The following is a 15,606-nucleotide window of genomic DNA, read 5'->3' as shown; positions in this document are numbered from 1 at the left end:
CAAATAATATCACAACTATATAATCCGCCAAAGATGAACTGGAGAACTTGTGGGCGAGTACCAAAGTGCAACTGGGGAAAAGCACTGTTGTCCCTTCTCCGAAGCCTCTGCCCTGAACTCTTTTCGATTTACTTTTCTCAGTAAATAATATCTTATCGTTTTTGCCTCGTTAAATCAGGTAGCCAGCAAGGACCCCCTGAAAATTAAAATATGAAAGAAAGCAAATCATGTTCAAGAAAAATCAGTGGACTTATTGAAGCGTTCATAATTTCACAAATCCATTGTTTTCTCTTGTGTCAGAAAAAGGACACTGAAGTGTATCCTTATTGATACATGGCATGGATGGATTTCCGTTGTTCTCACTGGATTTCAAACATGTCGTATATTGGTCTTAAATCCTAAGGGATTAATACATCTTGAGGGGAAAACGACTTATTTGAGCCCCTCCCACTTAGGTGATAATAATATAGATTTAGAGAGATCAATGTTTCAAGCCCCGCCCGTTGTTTGTTTGTCCGATCGGAACATTCTGAACGCTACTTCCGCTCAACGCAAATTGGCGAATCCCTGCAGCAATGGAGAGAAGTGCTCGAAATGCGTACTCGGCCGCTTTAGAAGAAACCTGTACTATAGTAGAAAGAATCGCTAGATAAGCAATAATCTGACTATTAGTTAGCTTGATAAGCATATCTTTTTGATAATGAAAGGAATCTAGACATTGTTTAGGTATCGATTTAATTAGTTAATCGAATATATTCAGAAGGAAGAGTCTATCTACTCAAACATCTAAACGCTCTTTACGAATCATAATAATAACTTATGCAGAGCGCATCCTAGAAAATCGGCATTACACGATGTCATATTGATGTCAAATTGGATGTATTTCTCAAAGAAAGGTCACGAGGTACATTGCATATTTATACCATTTCAAGAAAATATGGTAACTTCATCATTTTTTCAGTTAATCATGACTCATAGGCCTAAATCGATATATACAGAATAAGAGAGTGTAACATTCAGAAGATCCGGCTTAGAATGTAAGACATATTTGTAAGGGGGATGTCTCTGAATAAGAAAAACGTTTATGTAATGCAATTCAGACATAATCATGAAAGAGAATATACTTTGTGCTAATCCACACGTATATTACTAGGAAAGACTTTGGGCACACTTATGCTGTACACCCTTTCGCTGATAGTATCAGACGCCAAGAGTTTCCCGTAGTGACTCACCTAACGTGCCCATCCTGTCAACACTCTACTAACCTCTCTACACCTTTCTCCTAAATATAATTTCCTTTATCCTTTCATAAACTAATGATAGTTTTCGCAAATGTCAATCGGGTATTATCCATAAAAGAACATTGTTATCTTAATATTATCATCCTCATTATTCTACATTTTGTCATTTTTTCGAAAGACAATGATGATTAATTCACATGAGCCCCGGTAGATTTTCAGAAGTGCTGTCTTGTACCTTAGTCTGGGGTCAAGGCCTATATGATGTTTAGCCATGGTCTCATGATGACCAAAGAGGGGCAGAGAAGGGGGCTAGTCACTCAGAAGTGACCTCTTCAAAATGATTAAAGCTATTTCCTCTTCCTATCATAGGGCCTACCGGTAATTCATGAAGGTAAAAAGATGTGGAGCATGTATTTATTTTAACGAAGCAGTCGTGACGGTTGATTAAAGTTTGCTGTGCACGTTCTATCGAAATTGTGCCAAGGGCAGAGATGTATCTTAAGCTGGCTACCCCATTCAGCACCAATCTGTCAAAGCAAACGTAACACAGCGATCATGGTGATATAGTTCTTCCCTACTAGAAAACCAAGATTTAGAAGGTACCCATGCATTCACTTTGAGCAAGATCGGAAAGACTTTCCAGAAGTCAGAAATGATAAATTCAGCAGCATTTTACGTCACTTTTTGAGATGTGCGAGCGTGTCAATGGCATTATTACGTAATCCGGAGAATATTTCTATATAGGCAAATACTATAGGGAAGTGGAATTGATCTTAAGTCAATTTCTTGACAGCCTTTGCAATCGTGATTTTGTGAGGTTTTTAAGCACTTTCAAACCTCTTTTGCGAACCGTTTCATCATTTAATCAAAACAATAAGTTTTAGGAGGAGTATTTTTTAGGAAAGAAAAAAAAAACACCTGGTTCTCATGAGTATAGGCGAGGATATCAGGGGGAGTATGCCTTTTGTTTATGATTGTTGACGTCACGTCAGAGAATCGATGGAAGGTGATAAGGCATTCCCGATCACCTGATCTAATCCCTGGGCCTGTATTCATGCTCCCGAGATTAACCTGACTCTGTCCTTGGGACGCCCTCTCTTTCTATTGAACTTTTCATAATCGATGGAAAGGGGACTTGGCTTTGGAAGATTAAACTAAAACTATAATCAGTGGTGACAGCTAAGGTATACTCATGACGTGATGATACTACCTTTATACAAATTGTCTAATCCAGGTTTTTCTAAGAGGAGCACTGAAAGTCCAACCTTTCAACTTAAATTTAGGTACCCGCGATTTCATTTTATACTTAGGGCAAAACCTAATTACGTTATTCTTCAGAATCAAATGATTTCTTCCGGTCTTCTAAATCGATGAATCGCAGTTAGCAGAACGTTTTACAACGTGTCTTTTTCTCAATCCTCTAGTAAAAATAGGAAAATACATTTAGAGCTCTTAATTATAGTTTCTTATATTACTGCTTTAAAGGAGAAACATTAACTTTTACGTAAATATTTACACTTGCACAGCACAAATAAAGAACAAGGTCCGATACTTTTATATCTTCACCTGAAGTAGACATAAGAACTTGGTACTTTACCCATCTGAAACAGTTAAAATTTGATCAATGTAATCTATAAGTAGACTTGATTCATTTCCATCATCCAGGGATTTGTAATAAAATGGGAAAATATTAAACACGAATATCTCAACATATAAAATGCTTTCGACAGAAAAAGGCGTGCGTCTGCTCTTCTCTTTGTAAGTGATACTGGACACATTATCTTGATAACCTTTACTGAACCACCTAGTCGGTATCAAAATAGTTCTTTTCCTTTTTATTTGTCATATTTCTCGTCAAATGAGATTATACTTATTGATAACATAAGGATTTTCCTGAAAATTCACAATGGGGGACGTAGAAAACAACTATGGTAGAAATAGGAGTTGTGAGGTGGCAGCAGTAACACATTTCCCACGTATTACGTCAAAGGGGATTTCCCCTTTTCCAGAATGCTCGAATACATGTTTAAGTCTGTCCAGTTGTTAGGTGATTCAAGTATTTTACTTTCCCCCTTTGGAAGCCCATCCTATTCGTCATTCTTATTGCAATGGCGTACGTCAGAGAGATAACACAGTATTAAAGGACATTCCAATTTATGTTGTAACAAGTCGAGTCGTGTCATGTTCGTGGAAGCATAAAAACAAGTTGGTGAAATCTTGAAAGAAATTGTCAAATAATAAGAAAATTATGGAATGTTTAAAATATAGGATCAGTAAATCTGTGCGGATTGTAAAGTAACCCAGCTCTGCTTAAAGTTGAAATTATGTTTTAATAGTCATGATGGTTACATGCACAAATGGAAGAGTTATGCGAAAATACATCACAGTGACATTTATTTTTTCCCCAAGTTGAAATTTTCTTATTTCAGTCAAATTAAAATTCCTTTCTTACTCTTCATCCAATTTCGTTCAAACTTTTTACTTTCGTTCGGTGCAACTTGCTACCAAATTCGAATTTTCCTTCAAAGTTTGAATATCCTTTTCGAATTTTCGGCGTTGTCGCATTTCTCGAACATGGTTTTCAACAGCCATTAGTCTTGCCAAGAAAGTGCTTGGCCTAGGGTGATACTAATTGAGTTAGAACAAGCCAGGGTCACCTTAAGGTGAGGAACGTTTGGTGAACTTCTATTAATGATCCTCTGGCCTTAAATAAATAGAATAAAATAGACCGACGTTTGACGTGACAAAAATGAAAAAGCAAACAAGTAAATCGTGTTATGACATCGATGTCTGATAATTCTGGATCAGTGCGAGTCCTTGGTTCACCATGATGGAAATTTAGTAGGATTATTGTATTTGCACGACAGGATACTCAAAGCCCTAAATAGAAAGAGTTAGAAAGGGGAGCAGTATTAGGTCCTTATCGTACCCGTATTACAAAGCATTTTTACTGCGCAAATCAGAATCATATGTTTTATAGATGTAAGTGATAGCGTTTATGTGTGTCTCTACTAAATATACTTGTTGCATATTGCCATAAATTCCGTCAGCAGTTTCTCAACAACTACATCACGACCAGAACGTGTTCCCTCCTCACTCGCGTGTTTTTCCTTCAGGTGTTTGACAACTTTAGGGATTGTCGTATTTTTATTTTAATTCTGTAAGTTGTTCTTCGATCGTGATGGTGTATTTCGTCGAGTGGGTTGAATAGTAGATTAACATTGATTGTTACTGTGGGAAGTATCAACAAGACTTTTTCTCTCCTAGCTGGAAAATTTTCATCACAGACACACAGGTAAGGCATCTTCTTGTCGAAAAAAAAATCATTTGATCCCCTCGCTTGGACGCAAACCGCTTCATACCTATATTTGTACATGTAACACTAAACTAATCAGCGGTTCCTGACGTTTCCTTTTGGTCACAATAGGTGTAATTTAATTAGGAATTAATTAATGGTGCATTGATTAATTGCTAATTTTCTTGGCTAATCAGTCAATAGAGGGTGATGTTGTCCTTGGAATAGTTTATTCATTCTTAGATACATGTGCCTCTTGATATTGATATCGCCTTCAAGGTTCAGTTAACTAAAAGGATTCTTTTAGATACCATTAACGACAATAACATTTGATTAAACAAGGCCATTTTATTTGAAATGTGTCACTTTTAGAGCGAAAGTTAAGCGTGTCTCGATTAGAATAACCTTCTGGGATACAAGTTTTCAACCTTTCGTCTGATTTCATGGTCTGTCAATAGTTCTCTTTTTCAGTCTTTCATACTTCATATAGTACAGAATGGGACGTGATGGCTCTGTGGTAGAGCAGTGGTCTCGAAACCGCGAGGTCCCGGGTTCGAAACCGATTCGATGCGCTAGTGCCCTTTGGTAAGGCATTAATCCTTATATAAAAGTCCCTCGGCGAGGACTCAAAGACGTCGGTCCCCTGGTTGCTTACTTACGTGCATACACATGCTTTCTTAGCAGTCGGGTAAAACAAACAAACCAACCAACCAATGTATCCCGGAAATATGAATTGATGTGTATGAGAAGAAGATGCTTCAGAATACGAATATGTTATGTAATAGAAGAGTTTGAAAGATTTCGATCCATTTAAGGGTTACAAAAGTAGGGCCTTGTCTGTAACCTTTTGGCTGTAAACCCGTCATGTGGTGTTTACTGCAGTTGCTGCGGAAGCCTACTCACACAAGCCGAGCTTGCCGCTAAATTGAGTTTTCCTGCTATTCATCCACTCGTGTTCGCGGTTCGTGGGCGGACAATGTGCCCCGAGATAGCGTAGATTAAAAGTCAGCTCGACTCAGCCTGGCTGTTAGTTAGCTGCAGCCAGAAAGACCTCCTCACCGCATAGGCACAAGTTGTCACCCAAGCTCTAAGGAAGAGTCTCGAAATAGAAGCTAAAACCAAGTCACACGGGAACCTGGCACACAATAACTTTTAAAGTCAGAGAAGGTAATAACTTCTAAGTCTACTATGTTCCCGTGACTGACTCTGAAGCAACTGTAGCTCCTGATTTAGACTTGCTGTGGTTTTTCCCCAACAAAGAATATTCCAGCAAAATTTATTCTCCTCTTCCTATGGTTGATCTCAATATGTAACCATTTCAGTAGACGATGGAGGTAGACCAACTAGGTCCCATGAGGCTTTGTCAGTTAGTAAGATCTGAGAATAGATTGCCCATGTTAACTTTCCCTATGCATGTGACAACATTGCGAAAGGGAAATTGATTATTAACGTCATATAACAAGCTTTCTAATACTTAAAATGTCAGTTCTGGCTGAAAATTTAACACAAAACGGAGATTTCTGATTTGAAAAGCTGTGACCTTTTCCGTTCTTGATGCATGGCAGCTATATTAAGCTTTAGTGGATATTTTCGTGCTATAATTGACTTTTAAAGTAATTTAAATAGAGTACATTACGTTTCCACACAAGTGTGTAATGGCCCCAAGTGGTTAGGAGCTTTTGAACAAATCTTCACGCTTTTCATACTTCATTATGTGACTTGCATATCATATGCATGGGATATCATTTCGATCAATTTTGCTCATATTTCATTATCAAATGTGTGGACATGTGAGTAGACCCTCTCCTTACATTTCTGTCGTTGATCATGATAGAAAAATGTAATTCCGCAGTGGCGCCTTTTCTTAGTAAGATTTGGCACCCCACCCAAGTATCCATCATTCCATCTGTTTCCCGCTAAACTTTTCACCTCGTTCGCGACCCAAGTGAACTTTTGACCTTAATCACGCTAATCTTAAAAGTTCCTCTTTATTTTGGGAATGTAGAATAGAGGTTACGATTATCCCCAAGATCGATGAAAGTTTCCTTTAAAATAGTCACGTGGTGCCGGAAAGCAGGTCAAAACAATGAGAAAGCTGTTTTCTACAAGTTAATCATCCGCAAATGAAGCTCAATTTAGTTTCATTAGATGCAGACATCCCCTCATAAATCCTCCCAGTTTGTTGAGCGTCGAAATGACTGTCTTAGCGCAATTAAAAAGTGCGCCATCTATTATGCCTCATGACCCTCGACCATTTTTATATACCCTGTCACCAATGAAGTTGGAATACATTTTGATACCTCTTTTCATGAAACGATTGTACAAATGTGATTTATTCTTGATATTAAAGTGTACATCTTCTGAAAACTTTATCATTTCTTTGTAATCAGTATTTATTAATCATTCAAGATCTTAACTACACGCCATTTTTCGGCACGTCTCGGGCAATAGCACGATTGTAACCTCCCATTGAGCTAATAAAAACAACTATGTCTCTCAAAGCAGTCATTATTATTATACTATCAAGAATAAATCATACTGTCATAATCATTTAATGACAAGAGGTTAAAAATAGTTCTACTTCATGGGCAACAGTGTACAAGGTACAGGTTATATTTTGGTTAATTTATCATTTCAAGATCTTTAGTTGTCTCTGTTGAACGAACTGTTATACATCCTATACACATTTGTTTATATACCCCGGCTATATAATAGTGTAGTTTTGATTATTATCATCACTGTTAGTATCGGCACTTTGGATTCTCAATCCCTCTCATAAATTGTATATGCTCTACTTATATTTTTATGGAAAAATGATAAACAATCCTTATCTATCGAATAAAGGCATTTTGAGAAAAACGAAAACGTGAATTAAACAAATCACTTGACAGAATTACATGACTTTTGGGCTAAATGATCATCGAACTCTATGTCAATATTGCAACAATCTTAACAATTTGATTTTTTTTCTTTTTAAAACGTACATTGCTCCAACTGGAGTCGTTTTATATATGATGTACATGTTCTATTATTGTATTATATGTATGTATTGTATTTATGTAACTCCCTATGTTTTGCATTTGAATGAATTGAATCTTGAATCAATATGCTTGGATGTTATGATCTGATTTATAAAAGATATCAATGTAATATATATACATATATTGGCGAATCCCTGCTGCAATGGAGGGAAGCGCTCGAAATGCATACTCGGTCGCTTCAGAAGAAACGTGCACTATACTACAAAGAAGAAAGTCCTATACTGTATAGAGTTGTTAACATTATTTTCCGCGCTTTCTTGGAGATTGACTCCCCCCAAAAGGAAAGATTTCGACTCTCTAAAAAATGTATTCGTAGTGCTAAATGAATCACTGAGTAATATTTTGTTATTACAATGTGTCAGGGCGATACGTTGAGTGCTAAAAGTCCCTTTGGGAGGTTTGCTCTCTTTAATCTTGATTTCCAATTTTGCTTATTTCTTCAGTTGAATCATAGTGTTTCCCTGAAAGATAGAGTAAGTCGGAGGTGGTTCACCTTGTTGTAGTAATCTCAACTTTTGGAACGTTTGGAAGGTGTCCCAGTAATCCAATTTCTCTGACCCGAAGTCGATTCCCGAATGATTCGTCCTTGTTCGGTAGACATGGTAGATGGAATAATCTTTGATACTAAGTGTGGAATAAATGACACCCCACTCCAGTAAATACAATCCTACTAGAGGTGTCACTTTTTTAGGATTTGGGAGGGATGCGGAAAAGTATTTATCAAAATCTTATACTTTTAGCAGAGGGTAATGATAGTATTCAACGCTTTCTTCCGGAAATACACTCTGTCTCCAGCTGCTAACATAATAACGATTGTGACGATGGTGATGATTATATCATCATCACCAAACTCATCATTATCATCACCGTCCTCATCATCACCATCATCAACAATAACTTTATGGTGTAAATGGGAGCGACGCCCTGGGACTACGTATGTTAAAGCTTTTGTGTTTCAGAAATGCACGGTCGTCTTCAAGTCTGTTGTGCTTTGTCGGGCTTTTAAGAGAAGAGTCTGTTGAAAGTGTGTGGTTAAAAGTTGTTTCCGTCTCAGAGACGTATGTGAAATGTACATCACGTATTTGTTATTTTTATCCAAAATACAAGTTAGTCACATTCTCCAGAGTACACCGGTTGTCAGACTATGTTATCTACCTCGTCGTACCTAAGATGGGCAGACCTTCGAATTAAGAGTCCTGCCCACAGAGGGAAGGAAGACGACAAATTATGTTTGTGGAGACGTTTCTTGTGAGTCATAAGAAAATGACGTTGGTGCATATCCATAAAAACCCTACCAGGGTCGCCGAATTGATCAAGTTTTCGTTATGGCAGCAACCAACCTCTCAGCATTGGTTGTTCTATTTGTTGTGCGCCCTTGGCAACAGGCAAGACGATTTCTTTAGCGGTTATGCTTCCTCTGTGAACCCTCTCCTGTGTGTCCTACTCGCAATGTATGTGTGACTTGTGTGACTTGATGGACTTGGCTGGTTCAAGTGCTTCGGTTGAAGCAACCTAATATGGGCATAGTAGCCAATGACAGACTTGAACCATAAACCAGCTTCCATAGTTAAGTTCGAATATTCGTCATTGTCTTATGCTCTCATACAGTTTTCTGATGTGCGTTAATCAGTGGCAGTCGAATTTCTTTTTTTCTAATGCACATGTTATATTCTAGATTCTTGCAGTGGCATTCCTATTAATAATTTATGAGACCAATAGTCGTTTAATATCAGATTCATGGATCTTGTGACTTGACTTGAACTTTCCACTTACATCAAGAGGAAAGCTAGGGACAGATCTACACGAGATGTATAATGATGATATTGGTAATGACTATTTGTTAACTCGACAGGAAATTAGATCGAGCATATAAAGGCAACATTCGTTTTAGTCTTCACATGAGCAATACTTGGATTGAAGACGAAATTGGGTTGATCAGTTGCGGTTAGGGAAAGGATAATTTTAGAAACATGCAAAGCGTCTCATCCTCATGCCAACTTTTACGAACGTCATATGTGGTTGATTTTGTATACAGTAGATGAATATTCTTATGGCAATAATGCTTTCCAGTTCCTTCCCAACAAAGGGTACTCATTTAACGGTACATGTAAGTGATGTTAAGTTAGCTTAGGCACAACATAATGCATAATGATAATAATACTTGGAAATCGATTGCCCTCGGTGAGTCAGAGGCTCTTTCGAGAACTGAAAAGAAAATCCCTAAATTCGAGGGAAGATGTGACAGGAATTAACAAAAAGAGAGTAAAAGGGGTAAGCAGATGACGAGATGAGTCGATGAGAAAAAAGGAGAGCCCCGTCGAAGCACGAAGTTTAGGGTTATGACGAGTATCTTTGCCAGGGTACTGGCTGATTTCTCCGAAATGTGTAAGCTAAGGAACCACCCCAAAATTGTCTTGTCTCTGTAACGTTACTATGTTGGCTTAAAGATCTTATCATCGCACTTCCTCACCCCCTCCATCAGAATTGCGAGGATTAGAATCTGGTGATCAATTAGTTGAAGTCAGAAAAAGAGTGAGCTTTATGGAGAGGCCATTATTACGTGCACAGATTATACTATAAAGAATCGAAAGAGCGGCATGCTATTGCCAAGATTGCAGATGCTGCAAGACGATGTTGCGAATCACAAAGATGCAAAAGAAAAAAACTCGAGGAGATCGAGGCTTTCTCGATTTTTGGACTTACTCCAAATTCTGACTGTCTACACTACAGCAGAGTTTGTCTCGTGGCCGAGCTGGCTACTACGATGAGTTCACATCCGCCAGAAACAAGGTGGATTCCTTTTTAGAAATGTTAAGGGGGAGACGAGATGAAAGCTCTTTAGATATTGCTTTGTAAGGAAATCCCTCGCCCTTGACATGTAAATAACCCTGTGAGTTTGTGAGAGCCTTAGTATTTGTAAAACGTCGTTCATCGTTCGTTAGCTAGAATTTCCGGAAAGTTGAACTTCTAAATAGCTGGAGAGAAGAAGCGATTCCCTCCTACGCAGATTTACCGCTGTCAGACTTCTTTTCTTCTTCATGAAGAGGTAGCATCTTCATCCAAATATCAATCAATCATCATCACGGTAACTTTCATCAGCTTCATCGTCATCAGTGGCGTTTTCGTCACTGTTGGTCGTCAAAATACAGACACGATAACGTTTATGCATTTACCAAACATTAAACTTCGTCATCATCCGCGTCAGCTTGTTAAAATGAAATGTGATTGTCTTGGTTCAACAAACAAATCTTACTCGGATGAAGGCGCCAGTGCCAAGTCACCGAAATAGCTCTAGCTCTAGTTAAAGTTATAGTACAATTAAAACCATAACTATAACCCTAACTGTAAATATAACTAGAAATGTAAATATAACTAACTGGGCTTTGAAGTTTGTGAAAAGGTATGGATATCACCGGTTAATACTAATGAGCCTTTAGTACCGATTTTCTCGGATCTAATATGTTATCCTATAACGATTTCATAGTTATGATTATGGTCATGATATTGAGCCGGCCCCCTAAACGCCTACTACCCAGCTTTGCTTTCTGAAAATCTGGCGTGTTTATTCAAAAGTTTCTGTCCAATTTAACATCGTCACAAGTCCTTGAACGCATGAAGGGTGCGATCCATGCTCCACCTAGTCCCATCTCTCATCGACCTACCGTACATTCTCCCGGGCCAGCGAAAGGAATCGAGGGGATATCCAAGCTTTAGATTCTCTCCCGGGCCAGTAGCGGGGGGACTGCCATCAGCGGTTAGGCAGCGTGACTCACTCCATGGCGGCGCTTCGTGGTCGGCGTCAGAACGCTGTATGTGTGACATTTGAATTTTTGAGATGATGTCTCGTCTTGCAGATGCAAAGAGACGTTAGACTGGCGTTAGACGGGAGAGTCACTGTTGCAAATGTTACGATTGAAACTATGTAGAGAGAAGTGAAAACAAATGCAATGTAAAATTGCAGAAAGAAGAAAATTAATAGAGAATAAAGGAGGAAAAATTAAACAAAATACTATGAAAGTGAGGCGATTTAAAAAATCTTATTCACTGTTAAAAGAGAGATATACGCACCCATACAAAATAAGAAAGACGCTAACAAAAACAAAAACATGACGAAACAAAAACCAACCAAATGAACAAACCAGCTCATAAAGAATAAGTAAAATATAAATATGTGAGCCAGGTTATGATAATTATACCACATTGCCACTACTGGCCCTCCAGTATGATTACCATTGCTTTAGAACGGCTGTCATTACAGCGCTCGAGCTTTTTAAGGAATTTATTCCTGCCAGGTACCCATTTACCTCACCTGGGTAGAGTGTGGCAACTGTAGATTAATGTCTCGCCCAAAGTACTGCGACAGAGATATCTAGCCCTATCTAAGAGAGAAACATTGGGTGATATTCAGAAATACAAAGAGAATATCTATGTACTCTATCGGTAAAAAAGTGGAGAAGTATGATTATGATAAAGATCAAACGACTTTTTGCTAGTGAAAACGGTACTTACGATGTTCTTGCTCGCATGATCCAGGTGTGAGCTTGTCTAGATAGATGCGTGCTAGTTAAAGACTTCCCATTAGCAATGACTAGAAAATATCTCACAGAAGAAACACAACTTGCGAGATATCAATGTTCGCTGACTAACTAGTTCCTGATGGCGGTATACTCGGTGATAACTCGTCCGGTAAGGGTTAGATTGCCAAAAGATAGCCTCTGCAAAGACCCTTTCTGTGTTTGTGGATGAAAACCTGTGAGGACACTGGAAACATATTAGCGATCATATTACAAAGACAAACATCTATTGACGGTTGCTAAGCAAATTAACGACAATGCTCAACTCTTCAAAGAATATTGCTTGATTATAGGCCCAGTGCTTAGGCGTTGTTAAAGAAAACTTTTAAGATTTACAGGTACTTAATCGGAACTTGAGGCAACATGAAACATGGATTAATTTTGAAAAATTATGGACGCTTTCAAGAGGTCTATGATAAATATGGTTGATATCGTGATTCCTGATCTTAAAGGCTCATAAGTCACAGTAGTGTGTTCTCATGAGGAAATTCGACACCATTCGGGTGTTAGCCCAATAAAAGGTGATGTCAATCACCAAGAATGGTCTTCATTTTTAGACCGACAGGTCTTTTGTAATGCACTGTGTGCCCTGAACCTAGAGCCATACGGAATTCTTATCATAATAAGATTTCCCTCATTCTCAAGATAATATGGCAAGTTGGAGTGTTTCCCGGTGGGACAACGGGCTAGCTGCCCGAGATACCTGTGCACCCATCAATCGGAAATTCAACCAAATTTGGTTTCAGCGAATTATGATGCGATACACATGGAAACTGACTACTATGTGGCAGAAATATTAACGTAAATGTTTTTTTCTTCTTCTCCTTCTTCTCTAATTTGCAGACCACCGATCAGAAGAGATGTACGCAGGTACTGATAAGGACCGGAAGAAAGGTCACCAGAACGGCCATGCTAGCCCGGTCAGCAACGGACCAAACTCCCCACAGAGTCCAGCGGCCCAAATGAACTTTGAAAACGGTAAGCACCGGTCAACCCTCGTTTACAAACACATACTTTAATTTGACACTTTACCTCAATTCCTAAAACCTTGAACAGAGCCTAGATTGACAGTCTCTCGCTGTATCAAATATGAGGAGCTGCTAAAGGACAGAGCATATCGTAGTCTCAAAATGCAGGCACGGTCTCAAGGTGCCATATACTCAGTTAACTTGAACCATGATTGCAGATTAAGTTTAAAAGTCAATCCAAATTATATGCAAAGATTGTTACCCCTTCTCAATCTACAGAGGTTGGAGAGACCCCATTACAGCGTGTGCAGTTCTTGTTGGGTGGTGATGGAGAGGGTCGTCAGAAGGACACTCCACCAGTCTACTCTGAAATGGAAGAGTTGTTTTATGATAAAGAGGGTCGTTTACTCGAATGGAAAGAAACTGCAAGGTGAGCTTCTATCCCCATAATGATGATAACAGTAGATTTAATATCTTTATAATGAGGACAACAAATGTAGTAGAGGACCCAATACAAGATAACAATTATGATAAAATCCCACCCTCTTCAACATGCGGCCAGCCATTATGAACATAATAGGGCTTGGCGGTTATGTACAGTCAAGCCACCATTTTACTCAAACTTACATCCATCTTTTGTTCAATCTTTTATCTATTATTTTCCACATAAAGGGGAAGGGCATGTTGCGGCTCTACGCTCATTAAACATGAATATATGCACATCGTCTCACCAATTAAGAATATATCATTTTCTCCCTTTTTTGCTATTCCTTTCGACAAATCACCAATTATCTTCCCTCTACACTCCATTTCTTTGTCACCCCTCTCTCTCTCTCTCTATCTATCTCTTTCCTTCTCTCTTTCTCTCTATCTCTCTGTCTCTCTGTCTCTCTTGATCTCTCTGTCTATCTTTATCTCTCTCCTCTCTCTCACCTCTCTCTCTCTCTCTCTCTCTCTCACCTCTCTCTCTTCGTAGATGGGTGAAGTACGAGGAGAACGTCGAGCACGGGGCCGGCCGTTGGAGTAAGCCTCACGTCGCCACCCTATCCCTTCACAGTCTCTTCGAGCTCAGGAAGTTCATCAGGAACGGTGGGGTCCAACTCGACATGGTGGCAGACGATCTGGAACAAATCATTGGTATGTCTTCAAAATGACAACATTTTAGTCTCAATTTTAGGTTAAGGCATGTATCGGGTGGAATTATAGCCAATGAAACATTTGAGGCTACCCTTGTCAGAAAATGGAACACTATTTAAATGTCTGTCAAAATTATTCTTACATTTCACAACATATATTATAGGCATGTAGATAGTAGGGGTCGACCTGTTGATGTTTTGGATTTATGTCCAGTTGAGTACGGTCAGAGTGCTGTATAATTGTTCTATTAACCCTGTTTGAACCAATTTCGAAACGCAAACAGATTTTAATCTAACTTTATGTTGGTGTCGCTGCTTCTTTTTTTTCGTCACCGTTTACACCATCACCATCCTTTGTTGCTCCCTAAATTTGTTCAGATCTCGCACTGGACAACCTGGTTGCCACAAACGTCTTGGAGGAGGACCAGCGAATCATCGCTCGCGAAGCTCTCCTTACCCGTCATCGTCACCACAAACAGAAGAAGAAGAAGGAGCCCGAAAACAAAGCCTACAACAAAGGTCGCAGAAAAAGCAGCATGTTCCCGGGTATGGACCGCGCCATGTCCGATATCGGCCGCAGCCAATCCACCGGAAACAACACAGTCAGCATGGAACAAGGTACGTGAAGCGGTTTCTTTGCGGTTACTATGCGGTCAAAGACGGTCACATTTTGATCATAAGAGCAGTTTGTGTATGATACAGTTTTAGTTATCATTTTGTAAACCTTAATACATTTCGGCTAAGACTAAATAACATAAATAAATATGAACACCATTGATACATGATACATTTTCACTGCGAATGATTGTCATAATGTAATTGAACATACCCATTTATACAATTCAAGACAGAAAGAGTATAGAATGTGAAAAGTGAAAATCGCAAATTTTCTCGTACTTTGCAGAAGCACAAGAAAAGGATGGAGAGATGAGGAAAAACTCAAGCGCCAATGCTCTGTCGAAGATGCCCGATGGCGCCCGAACCGAGAGCCGAGGGTCTGTCGGCAGAGTCGGCACATCGGACAGCCTCGATCAGAAGGAGAAAGAGGTTAAGAATGAGAAGGTAAGACGATTGATCAGGTCATCATCTAATTATATTTGTCATAATAATGATGAATTAAGTAAGTGGGAACCAGTTTCAATAATTCATTCTCCGTCGATTAAAGCTCTGCGGTCAATCTTCTATAATAGTCCTTACCGAATCCTGACGTAATTCCTGAACATTAGCTAAAACCCCACTGCAACTATAACCCTAACCGTATTTCTTTGACATGATAACGCCCAAAAGCCCGAAGCAAATAATGTTGCAGTAGTAAATGTCAGGTCAGTGTTACTACATGTAATCATGGTTA

The 15,606-nt window shown here is 38.9% G+C and overlaps 1 protein-coding gene across 5 annotated transcripts in view; it reads left to right on the top strand.

Annotated features, from left to right (window-relative positions):
- LOC115918074 (sodium bicarbonate cotransporter 3-like) overlaps positions 1-15,606 on the top strand; it is a 58,266-nt gene that overhangs the window by 28,435 nt on the left and 14,225 nt on the right. For all 5 annotated transcript variants that reach the window (XM_030974353.1, XM_030974356.1, XM_030974351.1 and 2 more), the window contains 5 exons: positions 12,995-13,129; positions 13,399-13,549; positions 14,096-14,256; positions 14,634-14,873; positions 15,160-15,317. In XM_030974353.1, coding sequence (XP_030830213.1) covers positions 12,995-13,129; positions 13,399-13,549; positions 14,096-14,256; positions 14,634-14,873; positions 15,160-15,317 — 845 coding nt within the window. The remainder of the gene's footprint in view (positions 1-12,994; positions 13,130-13,398; positions 13,550-14,095; positions 14,257-14,633; positions 14,874-15,159; positions 15,318-15,606) is intronic.

Source organism: Strongylocentrotus purpuratus, unplaced genomic scaffold, assembly GCF_000002235.5.
Source record: "Strongylocentrotus purpuratus isolate Spur 01 unplaced genomic scaffold, Spur_5.0 spur5_scaffold_7, whole genome shotgun sequence".
NCBI classification, from domain to species: Eukaryota; Metazoa; Echinodermata; class Echinoidea; order Camarodonta; family Strongylocentrotidae; genus Strongylocentrotus; species Strongylocentrotus purpuratus.
This window is presented reverse-complemented; position numbering and strand designations above follow the sequence as displayed.